This window comes from Gambusia affinis, linkage group LG08 (genome assembly GCF_019740435.1).
Source record: "Gambusia affinis linkage group LG08, SWU_Gaff_1.0, whole genome shotgun sequence".
NCBI lineage: Eukaryota > Metazoa > Chordata > Actinopteri > Cyprinodontiformes > Poeciliidae > Gambusia > Gambusia affinis.
This window is the reverse complement of record NC_057875.1, coordinates 27,875,832-27,894,383: the sequence shown is the minus strand read 5'-3', so window position 1 is coordinate 27,894,383 and position 18,552 is coordinate 27,875,832. Positions and strand designations below refer to the sequence as shown.

The window sequence follows — 18,552 nt, the reverse complement described above, 5'->3', positions numbered from 1 at the left end:
AAATCGGTAGGGCAAACACTTTTCACACCACTGAGTAAAACAGGTAACAGCAAAAAGAGCAAATTTATCATGTAGCACATTTCAACAAGGCAGTTCAAAGTAATTTACACCACAAACACATAAGTAACCAATTATGAAACCAGCAATAGAGTTTACATTTTGTCAAATGGCATCAAATTTATCAAGCAAATGTATATGTCAAATATGTTGATGTATGTAATCTAACACAATAAAATACTTGAATAACACAATTAACTGGAACAAAGAGAACATTTTTTGACACAATTTAATCCCCAATTCTGTGTTGGAAACGTGTGTTGGTTAATTCATCTGTTGAGTGTGCAAAATATGACTGTGTTATGAAATCAGACTTTTTCCTGTGTTTTAGATCTTCAGCTCTGCTTCAACTTTGACACAAAGAACTACAAGATCTTCCATGGTTCTATAGAGGCTCAGTTTGGATACACAGTTCAGCAGCATGAGGCAGGAGGGCGCCAATGGTAAGAGTCCCCCTAAATTTGAATATTCACAATCAAACAGAAGAAGATTTCAAAGCCAATATTCTGACATGTTTCAAGTTTCCTGGGCATTTTCCTATATTTCTCTTCATCCATACACTGCCAGTGTACCCATGTCTTTGTGCCTGTATTTACATACAGAAATGTGGCTGTTGCAGAGGAATGAGTCACACAATGAAGCTCCTGGAAAGAGTAGAGGGAGATCGGTTTAGGTCAGGAGAGTGCATTCATGGTTTCATGTTAAGAGTATTACAGATGCAGACTTTGCTATTAGGATCTTGATGGAGAAGTACTGAGACCAGATGGAGCTGCATTGATTGATTGAACACCATTTTAGTTTTTAATTAAGTCCTCTAGGCATGCTGATGCCTTATCCATGAGACAGTCATTTCTAAATAACTGGAAGTTGCATCTTTGTAGCTTTAAAGAAGGTGTATGACAGAGTGCAGAGAGGAGCTGTGGTATTACATGAGGAGGTCTGAAGCAGTACTTCACTGGCCAGTGACTTGTCAAAGTGGTCCAATTCAGGCATGGATGGACGCCGATACTAAACAAGCTCCATTTTATTGGACACTTGGTCAGACAGGCTAAGATCTGGTGTGTGGGTCCGATCTAACTGGTGGGGCAGTTCCAGCTCTCAGGGTCAGATGGGAAGAGGGTCAAAGTCAGAAAATCAAAATCAACTGAGTAATTATGTCCTGGTGAACGACATACAGGGACAGCAAATACAAGATCTTGGTGGAAAATGAATGCAGCCCTGAATGGAAATGAATTGTGTGACATTTCAATAACCTATTGAGACAATGACACAACAATTTTGTGCTGTAATCAAAGGTAAAGATGGCTCAACAGAGCAGTAGAGCAAGGGTCCTGAAATCCAGGCCTTGAAGCCAAGTGACCTGAAACTCTAGATGTGTGCCTGGTTCAACACACCACAATCAATTGTCATCTCTGAAAACGACCTCACTATTTGACCCAGGTGAGCTAAAACCTGCAGAACACCAACAGGCCTGGATCTGAGGGGTCCTGCATTAGTGTGTGACCCTTTTTTGTAGCCACCAAACAATATACTGACGAAGAATAAACAATCTCCTTCTACTAATCAACATGAAAAGTTCTGAAATAATCAGAAAATGTTCAGCAATCTTATTTGAATAACTGCTTAAGTTTTATTTCAATCATTCATTTTATAAATCTCGTGTCAAAAAAACATCTCCACTTCTGATTTCTATCTCATCTCAGAGGAAAAGGAACAAAGTTCTATCTTCCAACTCCAAATTAGAGTAACAACTTTCATACATAGAAATACAATATAGGTTGAGGTTTGCAGGTTAGCAGTCCAGCCTTTTACCTTTCTCCCTCTGTTAAGAGAACTTAGGCCTGTGCTGCTCCACAATGTCTCCTCATATGGAACGAACTGATCCCAGCTGGGACCAGATATGAAAGTAATAGCTAATAACTGAAGATATTTCCATGACTGGGTTCCGGGAGATCCTCCAGTTTCTCAGAAGAACACAGACTGATCCAGATAAACCTGTTGGGTGAAAACAGGACAAACGGATAACAGACGCTGCTGGGCCTGGAGATCGACGTGAACCATGAGAGCATCGTGCAGCTCACCTGTTCAGATTGTAGTCAAATTCTTCAGAACTACATTACAAACTTTGTCTTCTAAAGTCCCCCAACTTCCATTATATGGATAGTTCATATCTATTTAGTCATTAGCAGTCAGGCAACTTATGAAGGCAACTGGTTGCACTCAGAAAAAAAAGGGTGTTGAATACTTTTCAGTTTATTTGTAAAAAAAAAAAAGTTTTGGATCATGTATGATACTTCACAATTGTATATCACTTAGTGTTGGTCTTTCACATAAAATCTATCTTTATGCTTGTAATGACAAAATATGGACAAGTTCAAGGGGTGTGAATAGTTTTGCAAGCTATTGTATATTGGACAGTGTAAAACCCTCAAACACCCATCCAGGGACATTTCCACACAAAAGTTCAGGAATGTCCTCCAAGCTACTTATAAAAACACTTTGAAATACGTCACACAAGAAAATGATCACTGTTACCATACCAACAATCAGTCATTACACTGTTATATTGCTCAGTTATTAAAGAAAAAGAGAATCTTGGGTTTATCAAACAAAGACTAAAGCGGCTCTCTTTAAAATAAAATTAAGGCCTTTGTTGTGTACCTCCACATAACCTGGAATCAAAACAAAGAGATCTGGAAACAAATAGAGAAAAGGTTTATCAGCATGTTGTGCAATACTGCCACATTTTTAGACAGAGCTGCAGTCCTCCAGGCTTGCAACATCTTTATGGCTCTGAAATCTCAGGTAAACAAGTGGAAAGTATTAGTATGTCATGAGTTCAGCTAAGCCTTATGTCATGATGAAGTGCTGCATGCGCGAACGGTGAGCTCTAACTTTTCCATCTGTTCCAGTCCCAGTTTCCTACTAAAATGAGCTACATTTGCATTCCAGCATCCAGCTATGATCTTATTCCTTCCTCCTCACAAAGAAAATTGTCATTTTTCCACTTCCTTTGTGATAGACAAGTTTGTTTTCAGCAAAAATAGATTTTTATTTTTTTCAAAATCTCATTTTGTTTTTTGATGTATTGCTTTGAAGTCATTTTTTAATGGTTAAAACTTGTATTATAGGAACCTTGATTAATTTCTACAAACAATTTCCGCAGTACCATCAGGAACTGAGGACTGACATCTGATATGAATAATTTGTTTCTGTGTGCTGGCCTGGACATTAGTCACCTCCTTGTTCATTGCCTCCAACAACCTGCTTTGCTATTTCTAACTCATAGGTACTTTAACAGATCAATTCCTTCTTCCTAAGGTAATCCCTGCCTTAGCGAATCTTCCTGAGGCTTTCATAATCCGGACTTATGAACTTAGGTAGAATTTATTTCTTACGCCTTGTTTCTCCATGAGATAGCCAAAATCCAGAATTCACTTACTCAAGATAAAGCCGCGATAAAAATCTGTGCGGAAAAAGTTCAGCTGAAACCAGACGTGCTACATACATTATTAGAAGATGCAACACATTTTCTCACTGTCAAACAATAAATCAGACCAAATATTACTCATGCCAAGTGGTGATCAGGCCTCAGTTTCTTTGTCTTCAGTTGTCCTGCCCTTTTCCACAGAAACTGGATGATCATCATTCAGAGAGATTCAAACCAGGCTTACTGCCTCCACCTGGTCTAGTTGTCTGAGCAGAGCTCATTCTCCTGGATCGGCATATTATCATGTCTTAGGTAAAGTGTACACTTACCTGTTCCATCTTTTGCTCGCCTGCCTGCACACTCTTCAGCAAAGCCACCTGCCATTGGATTCTACCTGAGGAAAAAGAGAAAGCACAGGCCATTGGACACCCAGCTGTAAACATCTGCCGATCTCAGATCAGTGGAAAGACTCGCCTCCTCCTCGTTCATCTCCCTTACTTATCCATTTCATTAGAATCCCCAGCACATTGCGATAGCCTGCCTCTTCCTCCAGTGTCTGGGAACCAGGTCAGAGAACCCGGTCACTTCCTCCCTGTAAATTTAAGCTTTTTGAAACATCTCATTTCTCCCTGTTCAACTGTTGCCACCCCAGAGCTAAAACTAAACCTAAAAGACGGATTTATTGTGTTCAAGAAGTCTCCTTTTAGCTTAATTTTTCATTTTTAATTTCAACATGGCAATCATTAGTCCACTAATTTCAGTTAAAAGGGAGTATAAATTTAATATATATTAAGTTAAAGATAAAAAGTATTAATTTATAGTTAAAATGTATAATCCTAAGGTGAATATATTTAATTTGTAGATAAATGTTTTAACTAGACAAATCAATTTTAATATTAAGTACATTTTTAACCCAGTTATGTCTCATCAATTTTAACCAAAGGCTCAAAGCAGAAATGTAAGTTATTGTTCTTACTTTATTCAAAACAGAAGAGAATCCAAACATTTTATTTTTTTAATTGTCTTAAATAGTTAAATGCCCAATTTAAGGCCAAATGCAGTGACAATGTGATATTCCAACTTCACCAAGAACAAAACATTGACACATTAAATGTTTACCTACCTGAATAGAACATTTTTTCGACGTGTCCAGTGTGTCCAGTAATCCAGGAGGATTTTTATAAAGCGCATATGGAGGCATCTGTTGAAGCAGGTTGTGACGTCTGAATCCTCACAAACGGGCCGTACCATGTGACTGATTCAGAAAATGGGTTGTCAGTTTGCTTCACAACAGTGAACCCAAAAGATTTTATTTTTACGTAATAAATAAATAACTAACGTAATTTTGTCCCTAGTGACATAGCTTGGTTGCAGTAACAAGCCAATCTCTCTCTCCCCCATTTGTTTCCAGTTTTCTTTATGATCCAGCCATTGTTTCATCCATCCATCCATCCATTTTCTGTTCACCCTTGACCCTAATGGGGTCAGGAGGGTTGCTGGTGTCTATCTCCAGCTACGTTCCGGCCGAGAGGCAGGGTTCACCCTGGACAGGTCGCCAGTCTGTCGCAGGGCAACACAGAGACATACAGGACACACAACCATTCACACACACACTCACACCAAAGGAGAATTTAGAGAGACCAATTAACCTGACAGTCATGTTTTTGGACTGTGGGAGGAAACCGGAGAACCTGGAGAGAACCCATGCATGCACAGGGAGAACATGCAAACTCCATGCAAAAAGACCCCGGGCCGGGAAATGAACCCAGGACTTCTTGCTGCAAGGCAACAGCTCTACCAACTGCGCCACTGTGCAGCCCCATTGTTTCATATAAACAAATAAAGTTGACAGACAATCAATCAGAAAGATGAGCTTGTCAAATAACATTTGAATAAGTTATTTTACTTTACATTCTATAATAATGGTTGAAACATTTTAGATTTTATATATAAAAAATATTTCTGATTTAAAAGTATGTAATTTTTCTTTTTGCATTTTTCCCCTCAAGTTTTGATCCTCTCTTGGCGCCTCTGCTGGCCTCCCCTTTGAAAGTGTTGAGCTAAACCTTTGCTGTTTGTACTGCTGCTGGCTGTGAACTTTGTCTGCTTTTTGAGATGTGGTTTTATTAACTTTGCCCCTTTGATGTGGAAAGAAGACACATTAGCAGGAAGGAGGTAAATTAGCAAAAACTCCCATACCATTTTCCTATGTCATCTCCTGTGGAATGTGACTCAACCCTTTTCCCACAATAATCTTCAAAGCCACATGTGGTGTTATGTCTAGTTAATAGTAATGTTACTGGCTCTGTGATAGTACAGCAGAAGAATGTATGTTAGAGAGCAGAAAAGAAAAACAAGTCTTCCAGTAGTGTGTTAAAAGGCAGTACACTGCAAGACATCACTTATATGGGTATACTAGAGCAATCGAAATTGAGGACCTGAAATTTCAGACAAAGCACAACAGTGAAGCAGTGAATGGTTTATTGAGAATAGAAATGTGTGGGGCAGGAGATAACCAACAGCAATACCAGGAACCACTGAGGACAGAAACTAGTTAGTGGCTTCAATAAATCTTATGTAGTCAAGAGCTGAAAAGGAAAGCCACTAACATTCTCAAAATCCACGAGGAACAGATTCCCAGTTCCTCAGAGAGGCTGAGGTGACCAGGCAGTGGCTGGAGGCCCTCTGGGGGCTTCTAGTTACTGGTTCTTCTGCAGGATGAGAGAAACTGGTTTAGAGCAAAAACAAGGCAGGAGTCCAGAGGCAGAAACAGAGTCGTGTCCAGATGACAGATCAGTGGACTATCTAACGTAGCCAAAGCAAGACAGTAGTGATGGGACATCTGAAGCCAGGCTTCGAGGCGCGTACCGAGTAAAACGTGGGCATGTCAGATGAAGTTTGATTAAAATGGATCTAGCAAGAAGGAAATCTCTGACAACTGGGAATACTTTGAGATGATCGTTCACAATAATCTCAAATAAAAATAATTAACCTCTTGACCTCCAAAATTCTCACCTTTGGAAAATTTTCACTATTATTTTGAACAGCAGACATCTCAGTCTTGTACAGCAGAAACAGACTTAAAGCTGTTGGACGAGTAAAATTCAGGCCTGATGAGTGATTTTAAGGGATCAGAGAGCCAACTAGAAATCCTAGTTAAAAATATGTTTTGAAAAATTTTAGTTTTCAGGAGGCAAATCAAAACTTGAAGAATGCTGTCTGCCTCAACAAGCACCCTGCACTCCCAATACACTAAAATAAATATCTTTATTGTCAAAACAAAGTTGATGGCATAAAAGAAAACAGCCACTGACAGTCAACATATACCAGGATTAGTTTGGCTACAAATCATTTTAATAATTAAAAGGATTAAAGTTAAATAATTGACTCTCTTGTTGCTAAACATGAGTTTTGTGACAATATTGCATTTACAAATTTTTTGAATTATGTCCATCTGAGTGACAGGCTACCATGATTTCAGCAGCAAATGTCACTAGTGAGGAGTGGATGAACCTTCATTCAAAGCAATGAGCTGGGAAGCTTCATTGCTTCATGATGCTTCATTTGGCCGTTCCTATTGCACACTTATATCAAATAAGTGAAGTTCCTCATGTTCCACTCAAACTCTTTTACTGGGATGGAGCGTCTCAAATACCAAGAAAGCAAAGTTAAAATCATCAGTCCAGTTTATCAACCCCAAATAATTGATAGCAACTTGCAACTTGACTATTTCAGCACTGGACCACTGGCCTTAAGGGACAAACACAGAGAGTGGCCCCAAACAATAAAGTCCAATTCCTTTTTTACGCCTCTAACTAAGCCTCTAACTTGAAGTCCTTTCCTGAAGACACAGAATCATATATCCAGAACACTCACTAGCATGATTAATTTCTTTCAGGTGTGTTAGAGCAGGAATGAATCTAAAAGTTGCAGGATGGTAGCTCCTGCAACGACCATCTTGGGAACCATTTCAATAGAGTTTTTGGGAACATCAAGATGTTTGTAACAAATGTGAGACAGGCCTTTTCATTTTTTATTTATTTTTTGGTCAGTAGTAGTTTTGGCCTTAGAACTCTCCTTTTGAGCCCATTTCTGTCCAATCTGTGTCTTATTGTTGAATTATGAACACAGACCTCAGGCCCCGAAACACACCAATTCTACTTTTGCTATCCAGTCTGCTGGATTTTGGTAGGATGACGTACACAGAAAATAGAACATGTTAAAGTCAATGGGGTCTTGCATATCGCAAACAAATCTGTGTGGTTGTATCTCTGATTCTCCGGCCAAGACAGACATGTGAAGCACGTCCACTTTGGAGGAAAATACAAAACAATTTTACTCACAAAAAATACTATACTTACCCGTAGTGAGACCTCAGAAGTACATAGAAAAGTGAAAGCGTGAAACAACAATCTTCCTGGAGGAGCTTTCAGTTTACTGCTGGGCCGGCTTGAAATCCCGTCAATGTGAACACAAGCCGTATCGCCTCACTCTCACGAGTCCACGGAGGGATATGGTATACATGTCAAAGTAACGCAAAGACAAATCACATGTATTTGATCCTGCTGGCGTCCCATAGAGAGACTGTCGTGTCAGAAACTGTGTGTCTGTAGAAATCTGGTTGTTGAAAAGTCGGATGCAAGCGGTATGTTAGTGGGGCCTGCAATAATTTATTTGATGTTCTGGGTTCTTAAGTGACTTCCTGGATGAATTGTTTTGCTCCTGAAGAAATTGGTTTGTAATCTTTTCCAGGTTAACGGAACGAAAAAACTTTGTTTCTCATCTGTTCTGTAATTGCTTTAAACTGGGGCATTACATTTGATTCAGTAATTCTGTGTTGAGAGACCGTGACTGAAGTTCTAATATGGCATGAGAGGCCAACAGTTCTGTGTGTGTTTTCCAGGTTGCTGGTCGGGGCTCCCTTTGAATACACAGGACAACTGCAAACTGGCGATGTTTATAAATGTCCACTGGACATCAAAAGCTCTTCAAACTGCAGCCGTCTTGACCTGGGTGAGCAAACCTCCAGTAGATCATCATCAACAGATTATGATAATGTGCCGTTGCAGGGGGGGGGGGGAGGGGGCGCAGGAGGTGGAATGGATGAATGTTTTTAAAAAAAATTTAACAAAAAACAGTTTACACAAAATGCTTTATGGTAAAGATGGTTTGTAGTTTGTTTTGTTGCAACCTGAAGTGTGAAATAAACTTCAGTGGAGTTTGGAAACAAAATATGTATATAGGTTTATGTCTGGTTGGACGATGTGTGTGCCAGTTGATTTTTTTGGGGGGGGGCGGATTTTATCGATAGGGGGGCCCAGAAAATCTTTGGGAAATACTCCTCTAAAGGAACACAGTCAAAATAACAAATCTGTACTCATTGTAAAATGTGACTCTTTGTATGCATATGATTCATGTCGATGTTTGAGTCAAGCTGTGGATGCCCTACCATAACCACAATGCTGATAGAAACATGAATTTTTGGAATAGCTGGCATTCCAGTCTGTGGACTGCTCAGCAGGGGGCCTCGTTAAAGTCTCCTTGCTGTCTGGCAGCACTCTACTTTAAGTTGTTGTTTTTCCTACAGAGGTTTTAAGGGTGATGTTTTTGTCCGAAATGCAATTTTGTTTCCACTCAAGGTAGAAAAAAGGAAAGGAGCTGATTAACCCAAAGAAAATCCTAATTGCCTCAACATAACCAAGGAGAGCTGAATGTAGTGATGGAGTGTGCTCCATTTAATTTTTTTACATAAAAAATTGTTTTGATTCTGATCAGGAAAACTTTCTCTGGACAACGTGACAGAGAGGAAGGACAAGATGAAACTAGGAATGACACTGACTTCCAACTCCAAGGATAGCAGTTTTGTGGTGAGTTATAAAAAACATACTGAGTTTGAAATCAATTCATGTTAGCTGGGATTCACCAGAAGACATGGAGGAGGACTTTATCATGCTGTTTGGTCACAGCTTTCTGTCCCTATAGCACCTACCAATAGATATTGCTTGGAGGGATTTGGAACAATTACTGGCATGGGCTCATTCTCATCAGTCACTTCAATAGAAACAGCTGGAGGGTAGATTCAACAAGATGTTTGGAACTACTGGTGGGAATTAATTGCAGGGTTAATAATTATTTCCACACAAATTTTAATTTAAAACCGCAGCTAATATAAGCACCATTTTCAATTCAAAAACCTTTTTTTCCCCCGCAAAATTCTTGAATAAACAGACCTGTTCAACAACAAAGATATTTATTGCTTTTAATCTGTTATTCAGGTTCTTCATCCATCAAATTGGTGGGAAGAGTTACGGCCATTCAACTTTCAATTGTTTCAGGAGCCCCTGATCATTCAGACTATTGTTGTGTTCATTTGAATACAGCAATAGTGTTTTTAAGCATCCAATCAGACTGTTTCTTTCTTTATTTATTTATTTTGAGGCAAAAATGTTCTTCCAGTGGGCAAAGAAGATAATTTGCCCACTGGAAATTATCCAGTGGAATTTGTTTTGTGTATTTAAAAAAACAACAAAAAAAAAACACAAAAAACACACAATAAAGGCAAAGAAACATGACTTTATCATCCATGGCTGTTGTTTGTGTGCATCACTTGGTTGTCAATTTTATGGGTGTACCAGAAACACAATAAAATTGTTCCAGCTTAGGACTTTAATAAGTTAAAAAAGAAAAGAAAAAAAAAACGTGATTAATTGAGTTAAAACTGGAGATGAGTTAAAATCCATATGATTAGTTAATTTAAATTAACATTTTTAAGTCTCGGTTTTAAGTTGGAACATTTGGATTTTTGTCCATCTCAACAAAAATCCAAGTATTTCCCAAAGATTTTAACCAGGGATTAATCAGGGATTAAAGTTGGAACTTTAATCCCTCGTTTTATTACTGTTTTTTTTCTTCAGCGAGGTGTTTTCACCACACATTAACTTTAAAGCAATGAGTTGCTGCCATGTGATTGGCTGATTTGCTGCGTAAGTTAGTAAGATACTTTATTGATGTACCTCTAAGTGTTTGGTGAGAGTTCATACTGATTTGATTTCACTTAAATAATACATTTTTGAACAACTTTTTTACACCGAACAAATTTCAAAACATACACAGTAAAGGTAGTAAAAAACAGTTTTGGTACCAACATAATAGAAACATCTCTGTGGAGGGTAGAGACCTGTGGAAGTAATCAGGGTTCACTAACACACTGCTGGTCCGATTTGTTTACTCCATGATGTCATGATACCTTGGCAGACCCTTTTGGCATTTGGTCAGGTTTAGTTCCTATCAGTGTTCAACATGTTAAATTATACATATGATGTTGTCAAAGAAATATGAAATGATTACATTATTTAGATCTTTCTTTGCAGCTGATATTAAGAAAAAGAGGGGTGTGTTTTGTAAACATATAACGTCCTTTTGTTTTCATAGTTCTTGAACTTTTTCTCATTTTGTCACAACCACAAATGTATTTTGGGGGATGTTATGTCGTGGACCAATATAGATGTTTTTCTCATCATAGTCAGAAATTTTGAATTTCTTTTAAGCTAATTAATTTTAAAAAAAATCTAATCCACGTCCACACAGTTTGAGCATTTTGTCCCATTTTATATGATTTAGAATTTTTGCTGTGTGTCTGTATATATGTATATATTTGATGTGTCCCTAGACTTGTGGTCCTCTCTGGTCCCATGAATGTGGAAGTTCTCTGTACAGCACTGGAATCTGCACCAAAACCAACCGGAACTTCAAACTCACCCAGATTATTGCACCAGCTCTACAGAGTAATGCATCCATACACACACACACACACACACATGCACGCTCCAACGCAAACACACACTTACATACATATCATTTTAAATTTGCTGTCTGTCCATTTCAATCCTCTAGGGTGTGAAACATTTATGGACATCGTCATTGTTCTGGATGGGTCCAACTCCATTTACCCTTGGTATGAGGTGCAGAACTTTATCATGAACATCTTGCAGAAGTTCTACATTGGCCCAGGTCAGACACAGGTTTGTCTGTTGCACACCCAGACACAAAACAGAGACAAAACACACTAGGTTCTACTTCAAAATCAGAATTAATAGCTTCACCATACCACATATGGCAATATATCTTAATCACGTGTTCAGGCTTTAGTTGTATAAATTAATACTTTTGTTGTTTAAAATGTTCTTAAGAGCAGATAAATTCATAACATGCTGTCCGTTGGTCTTGGATATACTACTGTGAGTAACACTTTATCTAAAAGACAGTTCAGTGAAGTGTGATTTGATTGTAGGTGGGAGTTATTCAGTATGGCTCCACAGTCGTCCATGAGTTCAGTTTGGGTGAATACCACACAGTGGAGGATGTGCTGGATGCTGCCAGGAACATTGACCAACGAGGTGGCGAGGAGACCAGGACAGCACTGGGGATCAGTGTGGCACGGTATGACAGAATGCCGATCAAATTAATATGTATCACTACCTGTCACTGTCATTTCTGAATTTTAAGAGTTATTTTAAAACTTATGGCTAAACTAATGTATCTACTGTTCTTTGATGGAATATGACTGAATTTCATTCCTTTAAGTGGTTGCCCTCTCCTGCTGTTAAATTGTTACTTTCTCCGTCTTCTCAAAGCCCCAGTTGGTTGTGGTAGATGGCCTCTTATACTGAACCAGGTTCTGGTTCTGTTGGAGGTTCCTTCCTGTTTCCTTTCCTCTGTTGCTACATAACTGATCTTACTCTACTGTTTATTAATTGTACCGTATGTATGATCGAACTGCAAGGAGTTTTTGTTAACTGCCTCAACACAATATTTGCTTTACAAATAAACTGAATTGAATTAATTTGAAACTGGACAAGCACCTGATGTTTTTCAAAGGAACGTCACATATCATCCTAGCTAGTCACTGTAGCGTCCCGGTTGAATGAGATGGTCTCTTAAACTGATGGTTCACAGTCCTTTATTGAACAGCCTTTTATTGTGAACTCACCGTAAGAGCTACAAAATATACAAATAAAATAACATTAGTATTCAAACAGTGTTGTTCTGACATTAACATATAAATATTTTATCTTCTGTGCTAAAATTATGTTTTACAATAAATGTATTTATTAAAATCCAAAATCCCTGTTATGAAATAAAATGCAACGTATTTCAACTGCTGACGGTTGACCATAAAAATCAGCACCATCTAGTGTCAAAACAACCGTCACACCCAATATAGAAATACACGTTCACAGGAAAAATAAACATATATACACACAACACACTCACCTTGTTCCCTCATCAACCAAGCGCCAACCAACCGATTGTAACCCTGAATCACACCCAAACTATCTCCCCTTCACTCCGACTCGTTCATGTCAGCTTTCTCTGCCCCAACGGCCGCGCTACTTCTACCGTTTTGCGTCAGTCACCTTACCGTTCCAAGCCCTTTCAAAATAAAAGCATCGACTATCATGTCAACAAAACATGACATGAGGAGACACAAAATATTAGAAAAGTAATTTACACTCCCACCAAATCATTAGAGCTTAACTAAACAAATAGGGCGATAATGATTTCCTTCAGAAAAAATTACCTGTAACCTTTAACCTCTATGAAAACACGAGACATAGGAAAGAATGCAACTTAAACTTAAGACTATAGTTAAACAGTTTCTAATAATAGAATCAGTTTCTGCACTGGGCGTTCCACTATAGAAACTTTACGGGAACACTGTCCATTCTCCATCTTCCGTTCTCCAAAACGAATCTTTACTTTTCTTACAAGTCCATCTTTATCTGTTACTACGTCCATTACACGTGCTAATCTCCATTCATTGCGAGGTAAATCATCCATCTTCTCCATGACAACATCTCCAACCTTCAGATTTCTCTTCGGAGTATGCCATTTCTGCCTTGTTGCGATGTTGGATAGATACTCCCTTTTCCAAAACTGCTCTGATAGGTACTGCACTTGCCGCCATCTTTTCCGTGCATAAATGTCTTCCTTGATGAAGTTACCTGGAGGGGGCAAGGCTGCCTTTGATTTCATGGTGAGCAGATGATTTGGGGTCAATGGCTCTGGACTGTTTGGGTCACTGAGGTTATCCACTGTAAGAGGTCTGCTGTTCACGATCGACATTGCCTCATAAAAGAATGTCCTTAAAGATGAGTCATCCATCCTGCCTGACGAAAGTGAAGCCGTCGAGCGCAGGATGTTTCCCCTGATTTGCCTTTCCCACACACCTCCTGTATGGCTTGAATGAGGCGTGTGCATGTTGAAGTCACACTGCTTCTCGGCCAGAAATGTGATAATGCGGTTAGTGTCCACTTGTTGTAAAGCTTCCTGCAGCTCATTTTTAGCTCCGACAAAGTTGCTTCCTTGATCACACTTTATCTCGCTGACTGCTCCTCTTATGGCTATAAAACAACGGAGCGCATTGATAAATGCGTCTGTAGTCATATCATCTAACATTTCTATGTGCACTGCTCTGCAACAAAGACAAGTGAAAAGAAGTCCATAACGCTTGTGCACCTTTCGAGCTTGTTTGGTTAGAAAGGGACCAAAACAGTCCATTCCACAAAATGTGAATGGTGGCGATGGCTCTAAACGCACCTTTGGTAGATCAGACATTCTTTGTTCCTCTGTTCCTCTTCTGAGTCTGCGACACTTTACACATTGGTGTATAAATTTTGTTACAGCTCTGTTGATGCCAGGAATCCAAATTCCATTTGACCTGATCTCATTGATTGTCATTCCTTTCCCTTGGTGTTGCACCTTACTGTGGAAATGAGCAATTAATAGCTGAGTGACATGGTGACCCTTTGGAACTAATACTGGATGTTTCAGTGAGGAAGAGAAAGAAGCATGCTTTAGCCTTCCTCCCACCTTAAGGAGTCCATCACTATCAAGAAAAGTGTCCATCTGAAACAGCTTGCTTTTGTGAGGAAGTGCCTTTCCATGTTTAAGCATCTTTATCTCCTCTGGATATTCATTTGCTTGTACATCTTTTAGAATGACACATTCAGCGTTTCGTCTTTCTTGTGCTGTGCTATGACCTGTTGTTTTATCTCTCTTGGCACAGCGAATCAGTCGAGCAATAGCTTGAGTGGATTTGTACCAAGAAGAAAACTTTGTTAACTTGTCTGTCAAACCTTTCTTCTCTGTTTTGAAAGTGTTCAGCGCATGTGCCCTTTTAACTTCTGGATCTCCGAGTGGTAAGTCCATGTTGATCTTTGCAGCAGGAGGGATTTCTTTGTCCCACAGAAACTGTGGCCCTTTGAACCAGTCTGATGAGATGAGTTCACCTGCGCTTGAACCTCTGGAGGCAATATCTGCTGGATTTTGCTCAGAAGAAATGTATCTCCATTGCTGGGGGGTGCTGTTGAGCCTTATCTTTTGAACTCGATTGGAGACAAATGTGTGAAAACGGCGCGCTTCATTATTAATGTAGCCTAAAACTACCTTAGAGTCCGTCCAGAAATACTCATCAACCTGTGTCAATCCAAGCTCATCCTTTAACATGTTGCTTACAATAATGGAAACAACAGCAGCCGTTAGTTCAAGTCTTGGTATTGTTGTTACCTTAATAGGAGCAACTCTGGTCTTTGCTGTAACTAAAGCACAATACACCTTATCATCTTTGTTTACATATCTTAAATACGAACACTGACCATAACCATATGAACTTGCATCAGAAAAATGATGAAGCTCGGTTTTTACTATTTGGCCAAAGTCTTTAGGAACATAACAGCGTGACATTGTAATTTTCTCCAAGTTCTTCAAGTCATCTTTCCAGTTATCCCATACTGGCTTTAGTTCACTGGGAAGGGGATCATCCCAGCCTGTGCCTTGTTTGCATGTCTCTTGAAGCACTCTTTTGCCTGTGAGTACAAAGGGGGAGATGAATCCCAATGGGTCGTACAAAGATGCAACCATAGATAGAATGCCACGCCTTGTAGCAGGTTGGTCATTGGGTCGAAAGCGAAACCTCAGTGTGTCTGAGTCAATGTGCCAGTGAATGCCTAGCGCTCTTTCAAGTTTGGAGTCATTAAATGCTAGGTCACATGCTTGCTGTGGAGAGGCACGTTCAGATGATGGAATGCTTTCTAACACTGTTTTGTCATTACTTACAAACTTGTGTAGTCTGAGGCCACCTGAAGCACAAAGTGTTTGAGCCTCCTGGGCGAGCTGAATAGCTTCCTTGACGCTTGCAGTACTTGTTACACCATCTCGACATAGAAATCTTTCATTATGAACTGAGATGCAAGGGGAAACTGTGTCTCGTTTTCTTTTGCAAGATGTTTTAATCCATAATTGGCACATCCTGGTGAGGATGTGGCACCGAAAAGATGGACCTTCATTCGAAACTCTTGAGGCTCAGTATTCAGGTTGCCATTTTTCCACCACAAAAATCTTAAATAGTCTCTATCTGCTTCATACACATGAAATTGATGGAACATTTTTTCAATGTCACATAATAATGCAACTTGATGCCGTCTGAATCTGATTAGAACACCATTTAGATTGTTCAGCAAATCTGGGCCTGACAGCAAGTGATCATTGAGACTGTTACCTTTATATTTTGCTGAGGCGTCAAAGACTACTCTGAGTTTGTCTGGTTTTTGGGGATGATATATTCCGTGATGGGGAATATACCACCTTTCTCCTTCTTTTGCTTCGTTTTGAACTTCCTCTGCATCACCCTTCTCTATGACTTCGCCCATAAACTTTACATATTGCTCCTTGTATCTTTGGTCTTTTGACAGTTTGTTTTTGAGGCTTTGAAGTGGCACAGTGGCCATTTGCTTATTGTCTGGTAACAGAGGTCTCTCCTTAAATGGAAGTGGCATTTCATAATGTCCTTCATTGTTTTTATAAATTCCTTCTTTAAGTGTATTCAGAAAGAGAATATCATCTTGAGACACTGATTTGTTATCCTTGTTATCATCCTTAAAGTCAGACTCGAGAATCTTGAGTGCATCAGTGGGAGTCATTAAAGGGAGTTCTTTGACTGTAACTCTGTGGCACACAGTAGATATGCTGAAAGAGTCATTGTGAGATGATGTGGGGCCTACAATACTCCAGCCCAATGCTGTGTAGACAGCATAGGGTTCACCTTCTCCTCCTAAGATGACCTGCCTTGGTGCTAATGCCTTGGAACAGTTGTAGCCAATTAAAAGCCCAACTTCACATTCTAGCTGTGGTGGAATCTCATTCACTATTACCATTAGATGATCCCATTGCCTTGCCGTTTCACAGGAAGGAATGTGAGAGCGGTTAACTGGTATACAGTCTTTAGTGTAAGCAGGAGGGAGTTCTATTATTTCTGAGGAGTTGTAGCCTCTCACTTTGAGACCTGAGACACGCCGCTAAGGCACAACTTCATCTTTACCAAGCATTGTGGTGAGTCTTAATCTTATTGGGGTTGACTTAGCTTTGAGACTGTTAGATACATCTTGGTCAATGAATACTGTATCACTTTGGGTGTCCAAGAGTGCATAAACAAGCCTTTCTTCATCTGGTTGTTGCTCTGAAGAAACCCATACTGGTACAATCATAGAAGTGCTTACACATTGTTCATTGGTTTCTGCATTGAGAGACAGGGTTGTTGCAGCCTGTTCTGTATTCGTTTGAATTTGGTTTGTCTGTGATTTGTTGCTGTCATAGTTAAAATCGTGCAGACAGGTAGGGTGTTTTTTCTTGCACATTTCACATGCAAGTCGGTAACGACAGTCTTTTGCGCTGTGTCCGGGTTTGAGACAACCGTAACAAAGTCTTTTATCTTTTATGTATTTTCTTCGTTCCTCAAGTGATTTGCCTTTGAACTGAGGACAACTGTGAAGCTTGTGTCCGTTGTCTTGACAGAGCATGCATGGTGGTTTAATATTTGACCTTTGTTTTGTGCTTTCCGTTTCTGTTACTACCTGCGTATGGAGAACACTGGAGGTGGGCCTTTTTTCTTTCTGATAAACTTTAATGGTGGTTTTGGTGACGTCTGTTGAGTGGAGAGCCTGAAATGACGTGATAGGATTGCACACAATCTCAGCTTCAGAAGACATGAACTCAGTAAAGTGCCTTAAACTTGGAAACTTCCCATTTTCTTTCATGTACTGAGTGGCCTGACGATTCCACCTTGCAGCTGCCCAGTTAGGTAATTTTTGAACAAGTTTTTGGTTCTCCTCACAATCATTGAGAATGCTTAAACCTTCTATGTGTGGCATAGCTTCATGACATGTTTGAATGAAGTCAGCAAATGCTCTAAATCCTGCAGAGTCATTTGTTTGTATCTTTGGCCATTTTGCCAGTCTTTCTCTGTACGCTTTTTGTACAATAAATGGATGTCCATACCTTTGGTTGAGGCGTTCCCATGCATCATGGTAAGCATCACTGTCATTTCTGTAGAAGATGCCATCAAGTGTTTGTCGAGCTGAACCCCCTACATATTTCTTTAAGTAGTACAGCTTGTCTGCAGGTGATATGTTCCTTTTATCAATGAGTGCAGCAAATGAAGCTTTCCACTCGATGAACTCTATTGGGTCACCTGTGAAAGTGGAGGGCTCAGGCATTGGCAGTCTGTTCATGGTGACACTGTCCTGTAATGCTTGGGCTAAATAAAAAACATCTGCTTGTGGAGGTGAGGTGGACACAATGTTGCTTTTAGGGACTTGAATGGGAGGAGAAACTATGGAAGCCTTCTGAGCTGCTCTGGTACTGTCAACATGAACACTGCTCTCACTCTTTATCTCCTGGTCATAAGTTATTAATCTAGCTCGAGCAGCCTTTAACTCTTTTTCAGCTTTTAATCTCTCTAACTCACGTTTTTGAGATTCTAGCTCCTTTCTCTGTCTTTCCTCCAAAAGTTGAATCCTTTCTCTTTGTTTTTCTTCTTCTAATAACACTTCATACTCTGCTTCCTTGGCTGCCAACTCTGCTGCAGCCTCTGCTCTCTTTACAGCTACTACTGACCTTGCAGAGTTTGAATTACTGGTGGCTGAGCGTTTACTTAAGTGTGTGATAGAAGAACTGTAAATGGATTGAGCATAGTCTGGATTAAGAAGTTCACGTAAACGAGCCTTCAC

The 18,552-nt window shown here is 39.6% G+C and overlaps 1 protein-coding gene across 2 annotated transcripts in view; it reads left to right on the top strand.

Annotated features, from left to right (window-relative positions):
* The window catches only part of LOC122835210 (integrin alpha-11-like), a 46,578-nt gene that overhangs the window by 8,936 nt on the left and 19,090 nt on the right, over positions 1-18,552 (top strand). For both annotated transcript variants that reach the window (XM_044124059.1, XM_044124058.1), the window contains exons 2-7: positions 389-500; positions 8,391-8,500; positions 9,263-9,354; positions 11,157-11,271; positions 11,381-11,508; positions 11,778-11,926. In XM_044124059.1, the coding sequence (XP_043979994.1) occupies positions 389-500; positions 8,391-8,500; positions 9,263-9,354; positions 11,157-11,271; positions 11,381-11,508; positions 11,778-11,926 (706 nt within the window). The remainder of the gene's footprint in view (positions 1-388; positions 501-8,390; positions 8,501-9,262; positions 9,355-11,156; positions 11,272-11,380; positions 11,509-11,777; positions 11,927-18,552) is intronic.